Consider the following 15,264-nt stretch of genomic DNA (forward strand, 5'->3'; position numbering starts at 1 on the left):
GGATCGTTGTTGCCTCGTCCGTCGAGGCAACAGCAGGAGGACCGTATCGAACGATTCGATCCGCTCGTTAAAACCGTTTGCCGTCCACTTTGCTTCGTTCCACTTCCGCGAAACACGCTGTACATCACCGTAAACTATCCGGCTAATGAGCCGTACGAACAATAGTCGAACGATCCGTTTTACAAGGGCTAAATCTTTGTCCCAAGACGCCGAGGTTCAGTATTCACGAAAGCCGGAAATCGCCATTTCTCAACGGCTTGATCACAGTGTTTACAGTAATGGGGATCACGGTCCCAATAAATGCTTATGAATATAATTTGTAAATTGCTGCCTCGTAAGTATCTACTTACAAGCGTTATTTCTTCTTTCATTTTTCATCTTTCGAACGTAGAGCTGGCACGCGATTAGCCGAACGCATAAGCGTGAAATCGTTCCCCTCGTTGGATCGTAGAAAATCACTGTCGGAAAAAGTAAATATCAAGTAGTTGAGAAGCGAGCATTACGAGTATGATCCTTTTTCTTCGAGGGAATAACGTGAGCACATGGGTGGCTGAAGAGATACTACACTATCTGATAGCTGGTAGTTTCGATGAAGATTAATAAGTGGACGGAGAATTGGAAAATATTATTTTTTCTAGCTCAATTTAAGTTATATCATCCTACCAAAAATTGCCCATATAGTGTTCTGAAACTTGGAGACTCCATGGTACCCTAACCCTTTCCGATAAGTATAGCGAAGGACATTTTCCTATGGTTTAGTGGAGTGAAAAAGTAGGGAGGGTGGAGAAAAATTGCCCGGGATGATAAGAGGTTACCCCGAGGGCAAACCTTCGAACAACCCTGTCTTAAAAAACGATTAAGTATAACTGAACCATATGATTATTCTCGTCTTTAAATTTTCTATAAATCTATAAACTTTCATCCAAATCAATGAATAACAGATGCGCTTTTCCCTTACAAGTTGACAAAGCTTGAGACCATTCGTCTGTTTCACGATTACACATCACAGCAACGAGATACGGTTAAGGCCGTTAACAGAGGAAATGCATAAATTTCACGACATTCATTTATAATAACACGAATTGCTTTATGTCCTTCGAATGACGTGGCTAATAACGTTAGCGTGACAACGTGCACAGTTATATCGCGACGACATTAATGAGTCGATTTATTAGCGTGGTTTATAACGTGGTTTGTATAGGTTGCGGTTACGTGTCCTACCAAGGGGCAACCATTATTATGCAAAACAGCTTTCGGCTAGCATGCGGTAAAAATGACGATGCAAATCCTCGAATGAACCACTCGGGAAAACCGAGTTTTCGGTATGGCTCGTTAGTTAACACGAGGATAATATTCTCCTGCATGCAGAAATTAATTGACCATTTAAAAGAGAAATCATGCTATCCTGCATTCTAACGCACTTATCGGTACATTTAATTTTTTCTTTATTATTTCTTATTATTTATTATTTCTATTCATGCATTCCATGTAAATATTTGTAAAATTAATGCATGATAATAAAATTCCTTTCTGTGTACTGTGAAAGGATAATTTTTGCTTATCATGAAATGTTTTGTTTATACAGTAGGATCCGGTCCCAAAACCCTGTATAAAATTAATTCAAAATAACCCACCTATTATAATTAAACTTCGCCTATTATCATCAATTGTAATAATTTTACTTTGATAATTAAAATTTTGTATCCTCTGTTTATTCCACTATACCAAGAACAATGCGTTAATAAATGTTCAAAGCAATAACAAATTATTAATATCCATAATAACTAATACGTTAGATTAGAACATGAAATCACGTATCACAATGAAAGCTTTCAACCAGCCTTATTTATTTCGCTATTCAAAGCTATTTGCTCGTAACGTCACAATAAGAATCCCCTGAAACGCAACAATAACCCGATGCACATTTCCCCTCCTCTCGCCCCTTCGCCGATAACGAATAAGGTATCGTAACTCGAGGACATGTGTACACACCTAAACGATCTTCGGGACCGATACGTAGGAAGCTGATTACTCATCGCGTCGTTTATACCGAACGTTTAGCGACTTATTGTGGCTGGTTATTGAACTCCTGGGAGAGTACCCACTATCCTTGTCCCTTTCCCCTTACGGAGGGCCGTTACACCGACGGATATATAGCTTCCATCATAATTACACGCGGCCCAACGTTGTACCGGTACCTACGTGCATTCAAACGAGTTACGTAAGACACGAAGAACGAGACGCGATGACACGAACTTTATTAGCTGACTGGCCATCGAGAAAATGCTTTCAGCTGAACACACCGACCATTGAAATGGCGAAGAAATTCTGTTTAAGATTCCGTTAATCCCGATTTCATATCTTTCTATGTAAGATTCAATTATTCAAATTTAAATGGTCTTCGCACCTTGGCAAATTCTATGTAGGAAGTGACACTAATATTCACGTCTGATATACCGAGCTGCAGAATTTCTTGAACCGCAACTTTGGTCATGTTCGTTAATCTGTTAATGAGTTAATGATCTGAAACGACAGAAGACAGAAACTCGAGTGGCTAGATTGCACGTCGAGACAAATATAATTAATTAACCCATCGTGACCCGAGTTTTCTGCTTCTCCCTTGATTCCGCCCGGAGCGGCAGCCTCGTCGCGTTCTTAATTCACGCGGGATTGATCACCATAATTTTCTGCACCTTGATTTCTGGCAGAATTCGCGACAATCCATTCCCGCGTGTCGCGTACCGAAGAAGCGACAGATGAAAACTGTTTGAAACCGATGATAAACTCTCGGGATTGTACTTCGAGTCTACGAATCTTCAGATTCCCGTGAATATTCTACGGTTGATGGAAGGCCGAGTAATCGTTGTCAATTATGATTCGTCGGAATGAAACAACTCTTGGTTAACCCTGAAGTTAGAGGGACCGGTTCTTTTCCAATTTTCCTCTTCGGTTAAAACGGGAAATTACAGGGCCGTCCACGCTCGACTCGGTTCCCGTGTCGAATCTCAACCCACTCGTTCTCGAGGAAATTTTCCAGGTGAGTCACTTTCGGAAATTGCGGAATCGCGGTACGTGCGAACGAGCGAGCCGTGCAACCGTGGAAAATTTGCGACCGGATCGCGTAAGAAAATCGCGCCGCTTTCGCGTGGGTTACGAATCGTTTGTCTTCGAGCGGTAATGCCTCGAGTATTGTCCACCCATGCTCGTCCGTGCGAGCTGCTCGTGATAGCCACTGTATTTCGCGAAAATTAATTCACCGCTCGGTTTCTACGTGTATTCGCCAACCTTCCCGCATAAAGAGCCGGACTTTCCGTGGTAACAAATTGTCCGCTGCCACCCACCGTGCTCGAATCGACATAAAGTTTCTCCTAAAAGCGACGCGTTTCCGGCACCGCCACAACTTGAACGTTTAACGGTAGACGGAGAAAGAAAGAGAGAGTTGTGGCGATGAAAAAGCGGCAAGGGAGATCTTTCGCTTTGACGAATTTGGAAATCAGTTGGATCAGAGATTTCGTTTATAAATTTTTCTCCTAAAATTTTAGATTAAAAAATTTTACAGAATAGTTTGAGTATTAACTTTTACTGATCTGAATCTATCAGCTATTTAACATTTGTAATATTTAATATTTAATAGGTGTTTCCCACTGTATATATAATAAAATTATTTTGTAAATTAATTTAATCTGATATACACCACTAAATTATAATCTGTCCAATTGTTTAATCACCACGAAGAAATAAGTAAACGTAGAGTTACAGAGTACCTCGGTCGTTATTAATTAATAATTACGTGCTATTGCCGTGGTTTCAACGTGTTCGTTTTAGAACGAGCATCAGCGTTTAATCGCTGTAATTATTGAACATTTATAGCTACACCTTCTCGCATGATATAATTTATAGAGGATACATCACATTAGTTCACATTAGTCAGTAATCGCCAATGATCCATATATGTATATCACTGCTTTTATATAAACAGCCCATAATTACTTATATGTAATTAAAATAATTACCGTGTTCGGTAATTGTGATGTTAAAATTTATCGCGGTTTCTGCTCGTTAAATTCAATTTTCTAATGAATTAACCACTTTGTTATGTAAAATAGCGTCAAAATTCACGAATATTTTATATAATAACACTGAATACAATATAAATAAATAAATTTTTATATTATTTATAAGGAATATTAGTATAAATCATATCGATTTTCACCGTTCTCTTATTTTATCATGTACTGAAAGGGTTAAATCGAGCTTCCAGGTACCTTCGAAAGGCAGCGGGTCCGATAGCATCAAGAGTCGAATACCAAAGGGGTTGAATCAGTTGAATTCCTTCTCGTCGTTTCCGCGAGGCCAGAAAGGCGGAAAGAAAATGGGAATGGTCGAGGGTTATGGACGTGTCCAGCCCGGTGTACACAGCATCACGGTCGGTCGACAAATTTCATCCACGGAGCCAATATCGGCCGGAAAAACCATGGAACGCGTTTCCATTTCGACGGGAACGAGTCACGAACCGCGCCCTCTGACTCGTGTAGGTGGACATGGGCATCGAGGGTGAAAAAAAAAAGAGACATGAAATCCTGTCGTTGTATCAGGAGGTTCTCGAAGAGAATGGAAAAAGGGGAACAGCGTGGTAAATATATGACGTCGTTTTGCGGTTTCGTGAAAATTCCGTCGTTTCAAATATTGGAACGAGTTGCTTTGAACAAACATTTATTTAACCTCCACTCCTGTCACCCTTTTCTGGCCTTTCGTCAACGATGCCTCCCACCCTCCGTTCATCCTCCATGGAATTCTTCCACCTTGGATACTGTTTATTCCGATAATATTTGCCTATTTCTTGTACGCGGATTTCGGCAATTCTCCTACACCTGCGACCATCGCTCGCATCGATTTCAAGTGTTTGTGTAGCAGGTGTTCGCGGCATGTTAAGGGTGATTGTGAAAGAATGTCGCGATTGTTGCGGTCCAAATTAAGCGAGGGTTGGAAACATTTTGGTAAGAACAGGGCTTTCTAGTGGGATCGTTATTACATTGAAGGAAACTTTGTAATATCGATAGTTCTTGTTTTTCTTAAATTAGATTTCGGCCATAAGTTTTTTCAAATTAAATTTTTAAGGTATCAGTGATTCACAACTTTCATCGAGCTTTAAGCTTCAAATTAAGCTTCAGTATTTAAACGTAAATACTATTTGGCAATATTTGGCATTAATTAACAAAAAGTGATGATTAATTTTTTCAAATTAAAATTGATTAAATATTTTACCTAAGTCAACATCATTGCTATAATTCACAAATTAGAGGAATAGAAAATAAATGTTTAATAGCCATTTTTTATTTCGTTAAAAGTCTGATTGCATACGAATGGTACTCCTCTTATGATAAAAAAGTTCAAATTTATGAGCCACCTATTGCACATCGACACGTCGAAGAGGATTCACGATTGCATAAGATCGTTAACTATGTTCTCGAGGAGAACACCATCTCGTAGGATGTAATTTTCATCCAATGAGTAATTCATATCGACTAGAGACCAAGGAGGAAGTCAATCCCTCGCGAGAACCGTACACAATAAACGCGATGAGTTTTTCGCGCCTGCCAGCTACTATTGTGCCATACGTGAGAGGACACGGGTGGGCGTTTCGAAGAAGGAAAATCGTTGGAAACACGTTTGATCCGAGGATTCTTGAAAGAGGAGAACCTAAATCCGATGCTTCTCCAGCCGGATAACCGACAAAGTTTCGATATTGAGCAGCAAGGTGTAACCTTAACGCGAATCCGATACACGAATACAGTTTTAGCGTGTATGAACTTTGAAATAAAATCGGTTTCCTGTCTCGTTGCTGAAGAGTTTCTGATTTTGTGAAAAGAAAAATTATATTTTCATGATTTCTCTCTTTTCTTTATAAAAGGTGTTTCAATAATCGTAGTAAAATCAGAAAGAGACTCAATTGAAAATATAGAATAAATCTTCTTTTTATACTCCCCAGAAATTTCTTTATGATAAGTAAAATATTTTAAAAAATTTATTTAAAAAATAAGTACTACTGCTCATAAATTAATCCTTTAGGACCTTATTGCTTAACATTCCTTGGTTTTACATTCCTTCAGAATGTAATTTTAATAATTAAATTTATAATTAAAAGAGAATTAATAGCAAATCTTCAAACATTTCAGAGTACATCTAACCATATTTCACTTGTATAAAGTAATTTGAATTATATAGTATTTTCCCAGTTTCCCAGAAGACCAGTCTTCCCAAGAAGACAAATCAAGTTCAACGTATAACTTGAAAGGACCCTAACTCTACCTACGTTTACGTGATACCTTTTCATCCTTACACTCACTTAGGACCATGCCCCTAAAGTTCGACCATATATCTCAGAAACAGTTCCCAGTACAATTCAGTTGTCCCAACACGGAACAGATAAAGTATGTCGAATCCCATAGGATCAAAATACCAAGACGTACCTCTGTGTTACTGATGACTAATATATTACTAAACGTAATATTCTTCTACAACTGTTTATGATTGATTATCGCAATGAATCTATCGTGTTCAATGTCAATCGCATGATTAGTGAAAGTATTGATCTTGTTTCGACTTAACTAGGGTAGTAAATCATATCTACGTCATGATTCAAAATGTGTCGAATGTTACAAATGATAGAAGATTGTTTATAAGACTCACTTTGTCTGGAAGCCTTCGAATTCTTCTTGCTGTTCACTGATGGAGGCCTCGAGATCCAAGTAAGCGCCATAATCGCCGTCTTTGTATAACTGGAGTGCCGTGTCATCGAGCTGCAAAAAAAATAGCAAGAAAATTAACACTTGAAAAATATTCTTTTTATTTATATTTGCAATTCAATCATCAAATTTTCTATTTAATACTCTAACGTAATTTGATGACATACAAGTAATAATTCAAATTAAAATATTATTTATTCCAACCCCCGATTTTTAATTTATAATATTTTATAATATATAATAAACATTTCCTGTGATTTTTAATATAATTAAATAACTTCTACGTTTAATTTAAACAGAGTGGAGGGAGGTACACGCATTCAATGTTAACAGTTCAAGTATTAAATTGGAAGCTTTCTTCGCGTTCTCATTTCCGACGATGCATAAAGCATCATCGCAGAAATTATTGCCAGTTAAGCATTAGCTGCTTTCCACGTAATCGCTGTTGCTTTTCGAGCAACGTGTCATTGGGGAACGAGCTACGAGCAAAGAGACGGCCTTTATATCGCGGGATCTCGAAACGGGGACCACGAAACTCGTTACCTAATTTTAAACCATCACCACTTTGCTACCTAGACGCGTATCCAACGTGCTGGAAAACTCGTTCGTACGCTCGGCAATTTAAACGTTTCCTCATTTTATCGATCGAGAAAATCTTGCGAGGAAATTTTTGCCTCTACCGCCACTTCATTTCTACTGAAAAAGTTTTTCAAACATCTACTTCGAAAGGACTGTCAGGGAAAATTGGAAATTCCCTGTTTCGAAACACTGATATCGAGCAGAACTATTCGGTACCAAGTGTACCACGAATAAGCAACAATTTCGTGAAGTTTCCAGGGGAAACTAAAACACGACCTACGAGTTTGGAGTTCCGTGGTGAAGTAGTTCCCTTTGTTACCGGTTTGCAATAAGTAAAGCTTTTGATTGCCACTTTTAATTAAACCGCGTCAAAGTTCGGCCTTAATTGGCGGAGACAGCTATATCGATCCTTGTATCATTACAATTTTATTATTCTGCTAAATGAAAGAAGGTTGTAAGCACGTTTTTTAAAAAGTTTGGAAGCAGTTAAAGAGAGTTTTAGAAGAATAAATCATAGATTTTTAATAACTTTTCTTTACAAACAGTTACTTTCAATGCATTAATAAAAGATTACTTGTTTAACAAATAAAAAGAAAATGACTGTTTCTATACCTCTGAACAAGATTATAGGAAAACTTGGTGAATTATAATTAATATTGCAAAACCAACGTAAAAGATATAAAACGTGTGAATTAAGACGATTACTGTCAACCAATTGGATAAACATACATTTGCATAATGATTTGCAATGTACTGGTGGGAAGAGGAAGTTGAAAATTTATACAAAATTGATACATCGTGAGAAAATAAACGGATAGAGTCAATCTAAATGTTAAGTTCGATAATTACGAAGCAGATTAGGATCCGTAATTACAGTTCTCTGAATCTTTTAATCCGTTTTAAAGTGACTGTTAAGACGTTGGCTGGTATACGGGTTTTTCTCATTCAGAATCTCCGTGGCTTCCATGGAATGGGTTCAACGTACGAATGGGCGTCTTACAGGTCAACAATCCGGGCTAATGCGGCTAATCCGCTAAATTTATCCGCGCATCATTTGGTCCAGATCCACCGTTTCCGTGTGTGCAACACGATAATCTCTTGAATCTGGAATCAGGTGGTCCGTATTAGATACGTAACACATTGAATCTATGCTTGCGACACTCTAAGACTTCGAAAATAGAACAACCTGCATTATATGAAAAAATAGCAATAATAATGTAGCAATAATTATCTTGACTTTCCTTTTGAATTGTAAAAATTTTCTTTGCTAAAAATATCCTTATTTTGAACGATTGTATTTCAAGGTGTAGAATATGCAAGTTGAATTGATATTTCCAAAATAACGGCGAACAAAGCAAAAACAAAAAGAGGAAAAATAGTGGCAAGCCACTTGGGAAGTCGTAGGCGAAAGCTGAACGTCGTTTTAAAAATAGTCAAGCAACCTAGGACGCCATATTTGTAATCACGTTGCGACTGTTGTTGGAAGTGTTATTTTCCGCTTCCGCGGACTGCATCGTTCCAATAGAACCTTTTCGAATGGTCATTTCCGAAGAACAATGTATTTCACAGACACTACCCTTGCAGAAGTTCATTAATTCCATTAATGTGTGCAATCAATCATGCTTGAAAATGAAAGAAAATGAAACTTTACTCCTTAGACTTTAGAGCTGCTTAACGCTTTATCAAATATTAAATTAAATGAAATTTAAACAAAGAGTCGTAAGATTGCAAAATAACCTAATTTAAATCATCTAGCTATCATAAGGATAACAAATCTAAAATCCTTCTAATAAAGCTACATTGAATATTCATCCCCATGAATAAAGAACAAAAGATATGCAAATAAAGGAGATAGGAATTCTCTTTGGAAGAACGAGAAGGAAAGGGAAAGTGCAAGAACGATCGCGGAGAATCTGGTAAGACAAGAATGAGGAGCATGAAAATAGGACAAAATCAAAAGGGAAACGTTCGTGTCTGTGTGTAGAGTAAAACGAGGAAGTAGTATGGTGTATAGAAGAGGAGGAAATTGTGCGTACGCATCGAGCAGCATTCTCGTAATACATCCAGAGGAGAAGGGAACGCCGGTGACCCATATTTCTAAAAATCACACAGCTTCAAAATAGTCCGACGGCGGCGAAGTGCCATGACGATTATAATGCACGCGCGTGCCCAGCTGCTCGCCGCTGCATTTCTCTGGTTTCTAGGCGTCCTGCATTCGCTGGAAAGCGATTGCCGACTTACGTAATCCACGTGCTGCTATGAGTACGATCTCTGGCCTTCAAGAGCATGACGAAATTGGTCAACCGGAAGGGAACGCGTTCGAAACTTTGCAGCCACCAGAGACGCGGCTCCTGCTGTTGGTGCTGCTGCTGCTGCTGCTGCTTCGTGAACAATGCCATTCTACTTGTTTCTGCTTACTTAGCTCGTCGTTGCTTGCGTAAGAATGGGCTATTGATTCGAAAAACAATGGAAATCTTGACGATGAAGAGACATGGAAGGGATGTTACGTGGTTCGTGCTAAAGAAATTTGAAATAAATCGAGTCAAATTGAAAATTTGAGGTATGCAGTGAAATTACAGTCTGAATACAAAACGATAATCTTTGTGTAACTAATCCTTCACTACCTTCACCTATCACTGATTATTATTAAAAAGAAGGAAACGAATTCAGGTTAAACTGAAGTAGTTTTATAGATCAGACTTACGCTAAAAATGTAATCTTTTCATTTTTGTTGAATACCTCATTTATGTCACCATGGATGCTGAATTTTATAAACTGATAGAAAAGAACTGGAGGGAGGTTTGAAAGTTAAATGAAAACGTTATCTACGAATGAGATTTCTATGAAATTGATGTAGTTTCATGGATGAAAAGATCATGCATTTACATTAAAAATGTAATGTTTCCATTTTTGTTGAATACCCGTATGTCACTATGAATGTCATATTTTATAAACTGATAGAAAAGAACTGTAGGAAGGTTTGAAAGTTAAATGAAAACGTTATCTGCGAATGAGATCTAGTAAACAGTAAAAATTTCTATAGAATCGATGCGTTTATATCTTGTTGTTAATTGAGTTGTGTATCGTTATCGACTGCGAAAGTTGTATGGCTTCTTCCGATACCGTAGCGTAGCACGCGATGACACAACCATGCTATCTCAGTTACATGTTAATGCGATAGACTGGCGTTGGAATGTGAACTACGTCGAGATAAATGGAAACCTCCCGACTATAGAATTTATAAACTGGCTTAAACTATGTAGCTCTGTTTCATCCTTCTTTTTGCCTTACCATTTCATTACTGAATTCCTTGAATTATTGTAATTTATAGTGACTCCGCTCAGTAGCGCAACTAGGGGAGGGGGTAAGTTGAACACTTCTTTCTTTTTATTGAATATCAGAATATTTTGAAAATTCAGAAGATATTATTGGAAATAAATAAAAACGAAGAAAATTCTAACAAGACGTTTCTATAAGTTAAAAATTTTTTAAATTACTTTAAATTTTCCTAAGAACTGGAATAAGTAAAATATTCTCAAGTATACGTGGGGTTCAACCGGAAGTGTGTACCGATAGACATAATGAAAATTCAAGAACCTTCTGGTTGGTCGGGTTTTAGTGATTTAACGGAAGTCCTTCGGGACTAGAGATAAACGAAAGGTGGAAAACACCTTCCGAGACAATTAACCGAGAGGCACGATACTCTTGGACAAGTAGTTCTGCTCGACTGTGCAAAACTTTCACGATTGCCTCCTTTTTCTTCGTAGTCACCTGCTACGAGAGGCATGCACGCGACGGAATAACAGGCCATTCACGGAAAGGCACGATTCTCCATCGTCGATAGATCGATCGATAGGGGCTAGATAACGTCTAGGTATCGGAAATAGTTTTATCTACCTGGAGCTATTTAATCGAGGAAGAGTTATGGCGAAAAGTGAAACGCGTCTCTTCTATTTGTAGCCGCGATGGTGAATGGTGCCATAAATAGGGTGTACAGAAACCCTTTATCGGGTGAAATGTATTACATCTGATTTATAGCGTGATGTTTCGGCACTTTTTTATATTATTTGCGGATAATAAAATGTTTGAAGCAAAGGTGATAAATAATTCTGTGTGATCAGAGGAGCCTTGGACGCGGGGAATACTTTTCATGAAATGAATAGAGTTACGTAGGAACAGGTTCAAAATGGAAAGTCGGCAATTAATACACGTCAACACGCGGGAAACAGGCAGGAACTGATTTGAATTTGAAACGACTGCCAATAAACGGATGGTTCTTAGAACGGCTCGCGAGCGTTCGAGCTTAACGCGGTTGAATAGCGATGTGGGCGGCACGTGGGCACGCGAATACGCTCCTTTTCATTCGTGACCGAGGAAGACGTCTTTGCGTTGTCACAGGAACGCGAAAGAGAAAGTAATCGACCAATCACTGAGCTGTAACGCTATCTAAATAAATATTTCAAATATCAATTATCTATAGACATAACACTTTAGAAAATAAGCATTTGTTGTAAAACTAATTGCTATGTAACATTATGAATAAAAATAATAATAACGTTACTCAAAATGGTATTTTTCTATCCCTTTTTTTCAATTATTCGAATATATTTACGGATGACCGCTGCGATATTCAACATGTTAAACCATCTCAAACTTCAGGTATTCTTCGGCAATTATTTTCCAAGTGGAATCATTTGAACGAACTGAGGAAAACTATGATGGGTCATTCATCGCACTTCCGTTTCTTAGAAGCTACCAATCAACACGATCAACTGTGCCGACTTCTTCCCTGTTATTACAGACGTTTACGATGGCTCGGATTTTTCCGACAAACGTAATTGTTCGAGTAGTAAACTCTATCGTCGCCTCCATTCGAGAGGAAAGAAATATTGGCTATTGCACCAGTGTCACGAAGATTGTTTCAAACAGAAGAGGATCATCTACTTGGGTGATCCCCAAAGAGTATTTTTTTGTTCAAATATTACCATGTAAGGATATTTCGAGTGAACAAAAGGGTATAAGTCAGGTTTAGTAATTTTGAAAAGAAACACTGATTGTGGTTGGTAATTAGACAAGAAGTTATTTAAATATTTCAAGAAGCCACAATCCAAGTAATTATCATACAGCGCCGAATTCCTTAAAAATCAAATTTCCACCAACTTCGACTACCCCGCTCGTTTCAAACACGACCCAAAGAGCAGCGGTCAAAAACCTTGAACACGCTCGAGAACATCTCGGGGCGAAATTCGTGTAAAAGCTCGAGCGGGAAGAAAAATAAGAAAAGAAAGCAGACAAGGAACTCGCTTAATCGCGCGATAAATTAGCCCTGTTGGTCGGAAAAGAAAGCGGGCGTCGGTGCATCCAACGCGAAGAGAAAGGGCGAGCAGTCCCACTAGAGACATGGAAGGATCCGGGTGGTAATAGGTTGACGCTAACTTAACTCTGCACACGATCGCAGCCCGGGCGTGAACTCCTGTAAAAGCTGTCCGGGTTATTATGTGTGCGCGAGATAATGAAAACTACGGAAACAGCCAGCGGCGCTTCTGTTTCCGCGGCGTACGTTCTTCCCTCTGCTGGAAACCACCACGGTGGTTAGCCAGAAAGGGGTTGCTTAATCCATGTGTACCATCGGTCAACGAGTTTCGAACGAGGAGAAACGAGAACGATGAAATTTTCCCCGGTTAGCGTCGATCCACGCGTGTGTCCACGCTTTTCCCGCTATAATTCTGCTCGTTGTTCACCGCAACGGACGTTTCCGCCGGGTGACGGATATTCGGCCAGCGTGGCACATCCTTCGCACCAATAAATATATAATATGACGGGAATGAGAATTAATGGGAACCTGTTACGGATGTTTTTTCGATGAATTAAACGGCTGTGGCTCGACCGCAAACCGCATTTTCCTTGCATTTAAACTGTTGATCAAATATATGGAATTATGTGAAATTATATTTTTTAACATAACATAGGATATAAATTCAATGAATATAATTGAAGTTCCAGTTTCGACAGTGTTCTTGTTTGTAAAGAATAGAAATAAAAATTTATTAACTCAATAACTTAATTTTCAAAAATATATATTCTTCAATTAGTATTCTCTTTTTAATGTTAAGTCATAGGTTCTTTTTAATTTACTGAAAGTTATAATGACCTCAGCTCTCTAGTTGTAGTTTCAAAGACATATGAAATTTAATTAATTGAACCTTTCTGTCAAAATAACGCCATTTCAGATTTGAAGGCCGATATTTTGTCAGGCACACAAGTTTTACTTTTGAATATTTAATATCACCAGACGAGAGATATTCTGATTGGTGTAAATGAAATTTGAGCGGGAATGAAAATTGATCGTTGGAAATGCCAGAATTGTATAACTTTGATGGTATACGGCGGAGGTAGACTTGTTTTCGCCAACTTATTACAAAAAAGTTAAATAAAATTCAACGGCAGGAATGAACTTTGTCTCGCAACACGTTCCAGAACATGCTACCAGCATCTTCAAACGTCGTCTCTTATTTTTCGCAATGTTTTTCTAGAAGTCTTAAGTAGTTAGCGAATCTACTGTTCGGAGTTCTTCCGCAGCGAACAAGTTTTTTCCCCCCTAGTCGCGACGAGTTAAACATCGTATCAGCTTCTCGGTTCCATACAAATACGGAGCGAAAAATGTGAGATACTAACAAGATCTAAGGGATTCATCAAACTTACAGAAACGTACAAAAAGCCAATTAACACGAGCCTGTAAATTAAACCTGTTCAACTAACTTCTGATCTTCCGTTCGAGTAACGCGAATTATTTGCTCTCTTCTATTCGTGAAACGTCTACGCTTGAAAATTGTATTCTGAAAATTCGAACGTTACAAGATTTCCCAGAATACTTACAATATGCCTTAAATTTAAAGAAAGGAAAAAAAAGAATCACGTGTTCAGAAAATTATTTCTAAACCACGTTGGAGCTCGAGCTATTCTCCCTCGTTCCTTCTATTCTTTGAGTAGCACCTGCAGGAAGAACGGCTCTTTGAGAGGCACAGGTATACACCGGCTTGCACAAATACGGCTCGATTTTTGCACAGAGAAGCAACGCAGAATGGCGAGGCTCGCTTTTGACTTCAATGGAACCTGTTTATCGCATGAATGATTGAACGGTGCCGGGAACTCGATTCGAGAGTCGCATTGCCGATTACACCGGCATTGCTGGCCGGTTCTATTCTCTTTTTGCCACCTCTTTGGACAGAAATAAAATTAGATGTTCGTGTGCTCATCTTCGAGGAAGAGATTCGTGTTTCACATGGTCAGAGGAATATCTGATAAATGAATGAACCCTTTGAAGTTGCATTTTATCATAAAGCATGTATACCCTGTTCGTCAGAAATTGTAATTATATTTTTCAATAAAGGAATTGATGATATACCTTCATTTAAAAGAAAAATTGTACAGCATCGAGCAAAGTAAGTAGGCTTCCCCAGAGAAAATGGCGAAGTTCTACGCTCCCATCTTTCCCCTTAGACGGCCCCGAGGAGAATGACGATTCAGGGAAGGAGGCTCCATATATATAGATCTGTTACCCCCCACCACTTGCGCAGAAAGGTTTGCGCGGGAGATTTTGAATGAGTATTTGTACTATTATTCATACTTCCTGATTATATACTAAGTTCTAATGATAATTAAAATTTATGTTACTTTTATTCTATATCTCTTTTATTATTAATAAAGTTAAAAATTAACGTTTTGAAAATTCCTGCTTCCCAGAGCAAATAGAAGCCTCTGTTGCTCGATACTGTACAACAGTACTAAGCTTAAGCGCCGGAATGATTATGTAACATTTCCGCAACCACGTGTATCGTTATTTTTGCAAATATTGTTGAAAGAGCATCAGAGAACACGTTGCAATAGCACGCGGCGAACTTTGTGTTACGTAACACGAATAATACGATTACATTCCATC

At 38.4% G+C, this 15,264-nt stretch overlaps 1 protein-coding gene across 2 annotated transcripts in view; it reads right to left on the reverse strand.

Annotated features, from left to right (window-relative positions):
* The window catches only part of Fhos (Formin homology 2 domain containing), a 157,638-nt gene that overhangs the window by 99,842 nt on the left and 42,532 nt on the right, over positions 1–15,264 (reverse strand). For both annotated transcript variants that reach the window (XM_034340353.2, XM_034340355.2), the window contains exon 3: positions 6,691–6,800. In XM_034340353.2, coding sequence (XP_034196244.1) covers positions 6,691–6,800 — 110 coding nt within the window. The remainder of the gene's footprint in view (positions 1–6,690; positions 6,801–15,264) is intronic.

Source organism: Osmia lignaria, chromosome 10, assembly GCF_051020975.1.
Source record: "Osmia lignaria lignaria isolate PbOS001 chromosome 10, iyOsmLign1, whole genome shotgun sequence".
Taxonomy (NCBI): domain Eukaryota; kingdom Metazoa; phylum Arthropoda; class Insecta; order Hymenoptera; family Megachilidae; genus Osmia; species Osmia lignaria.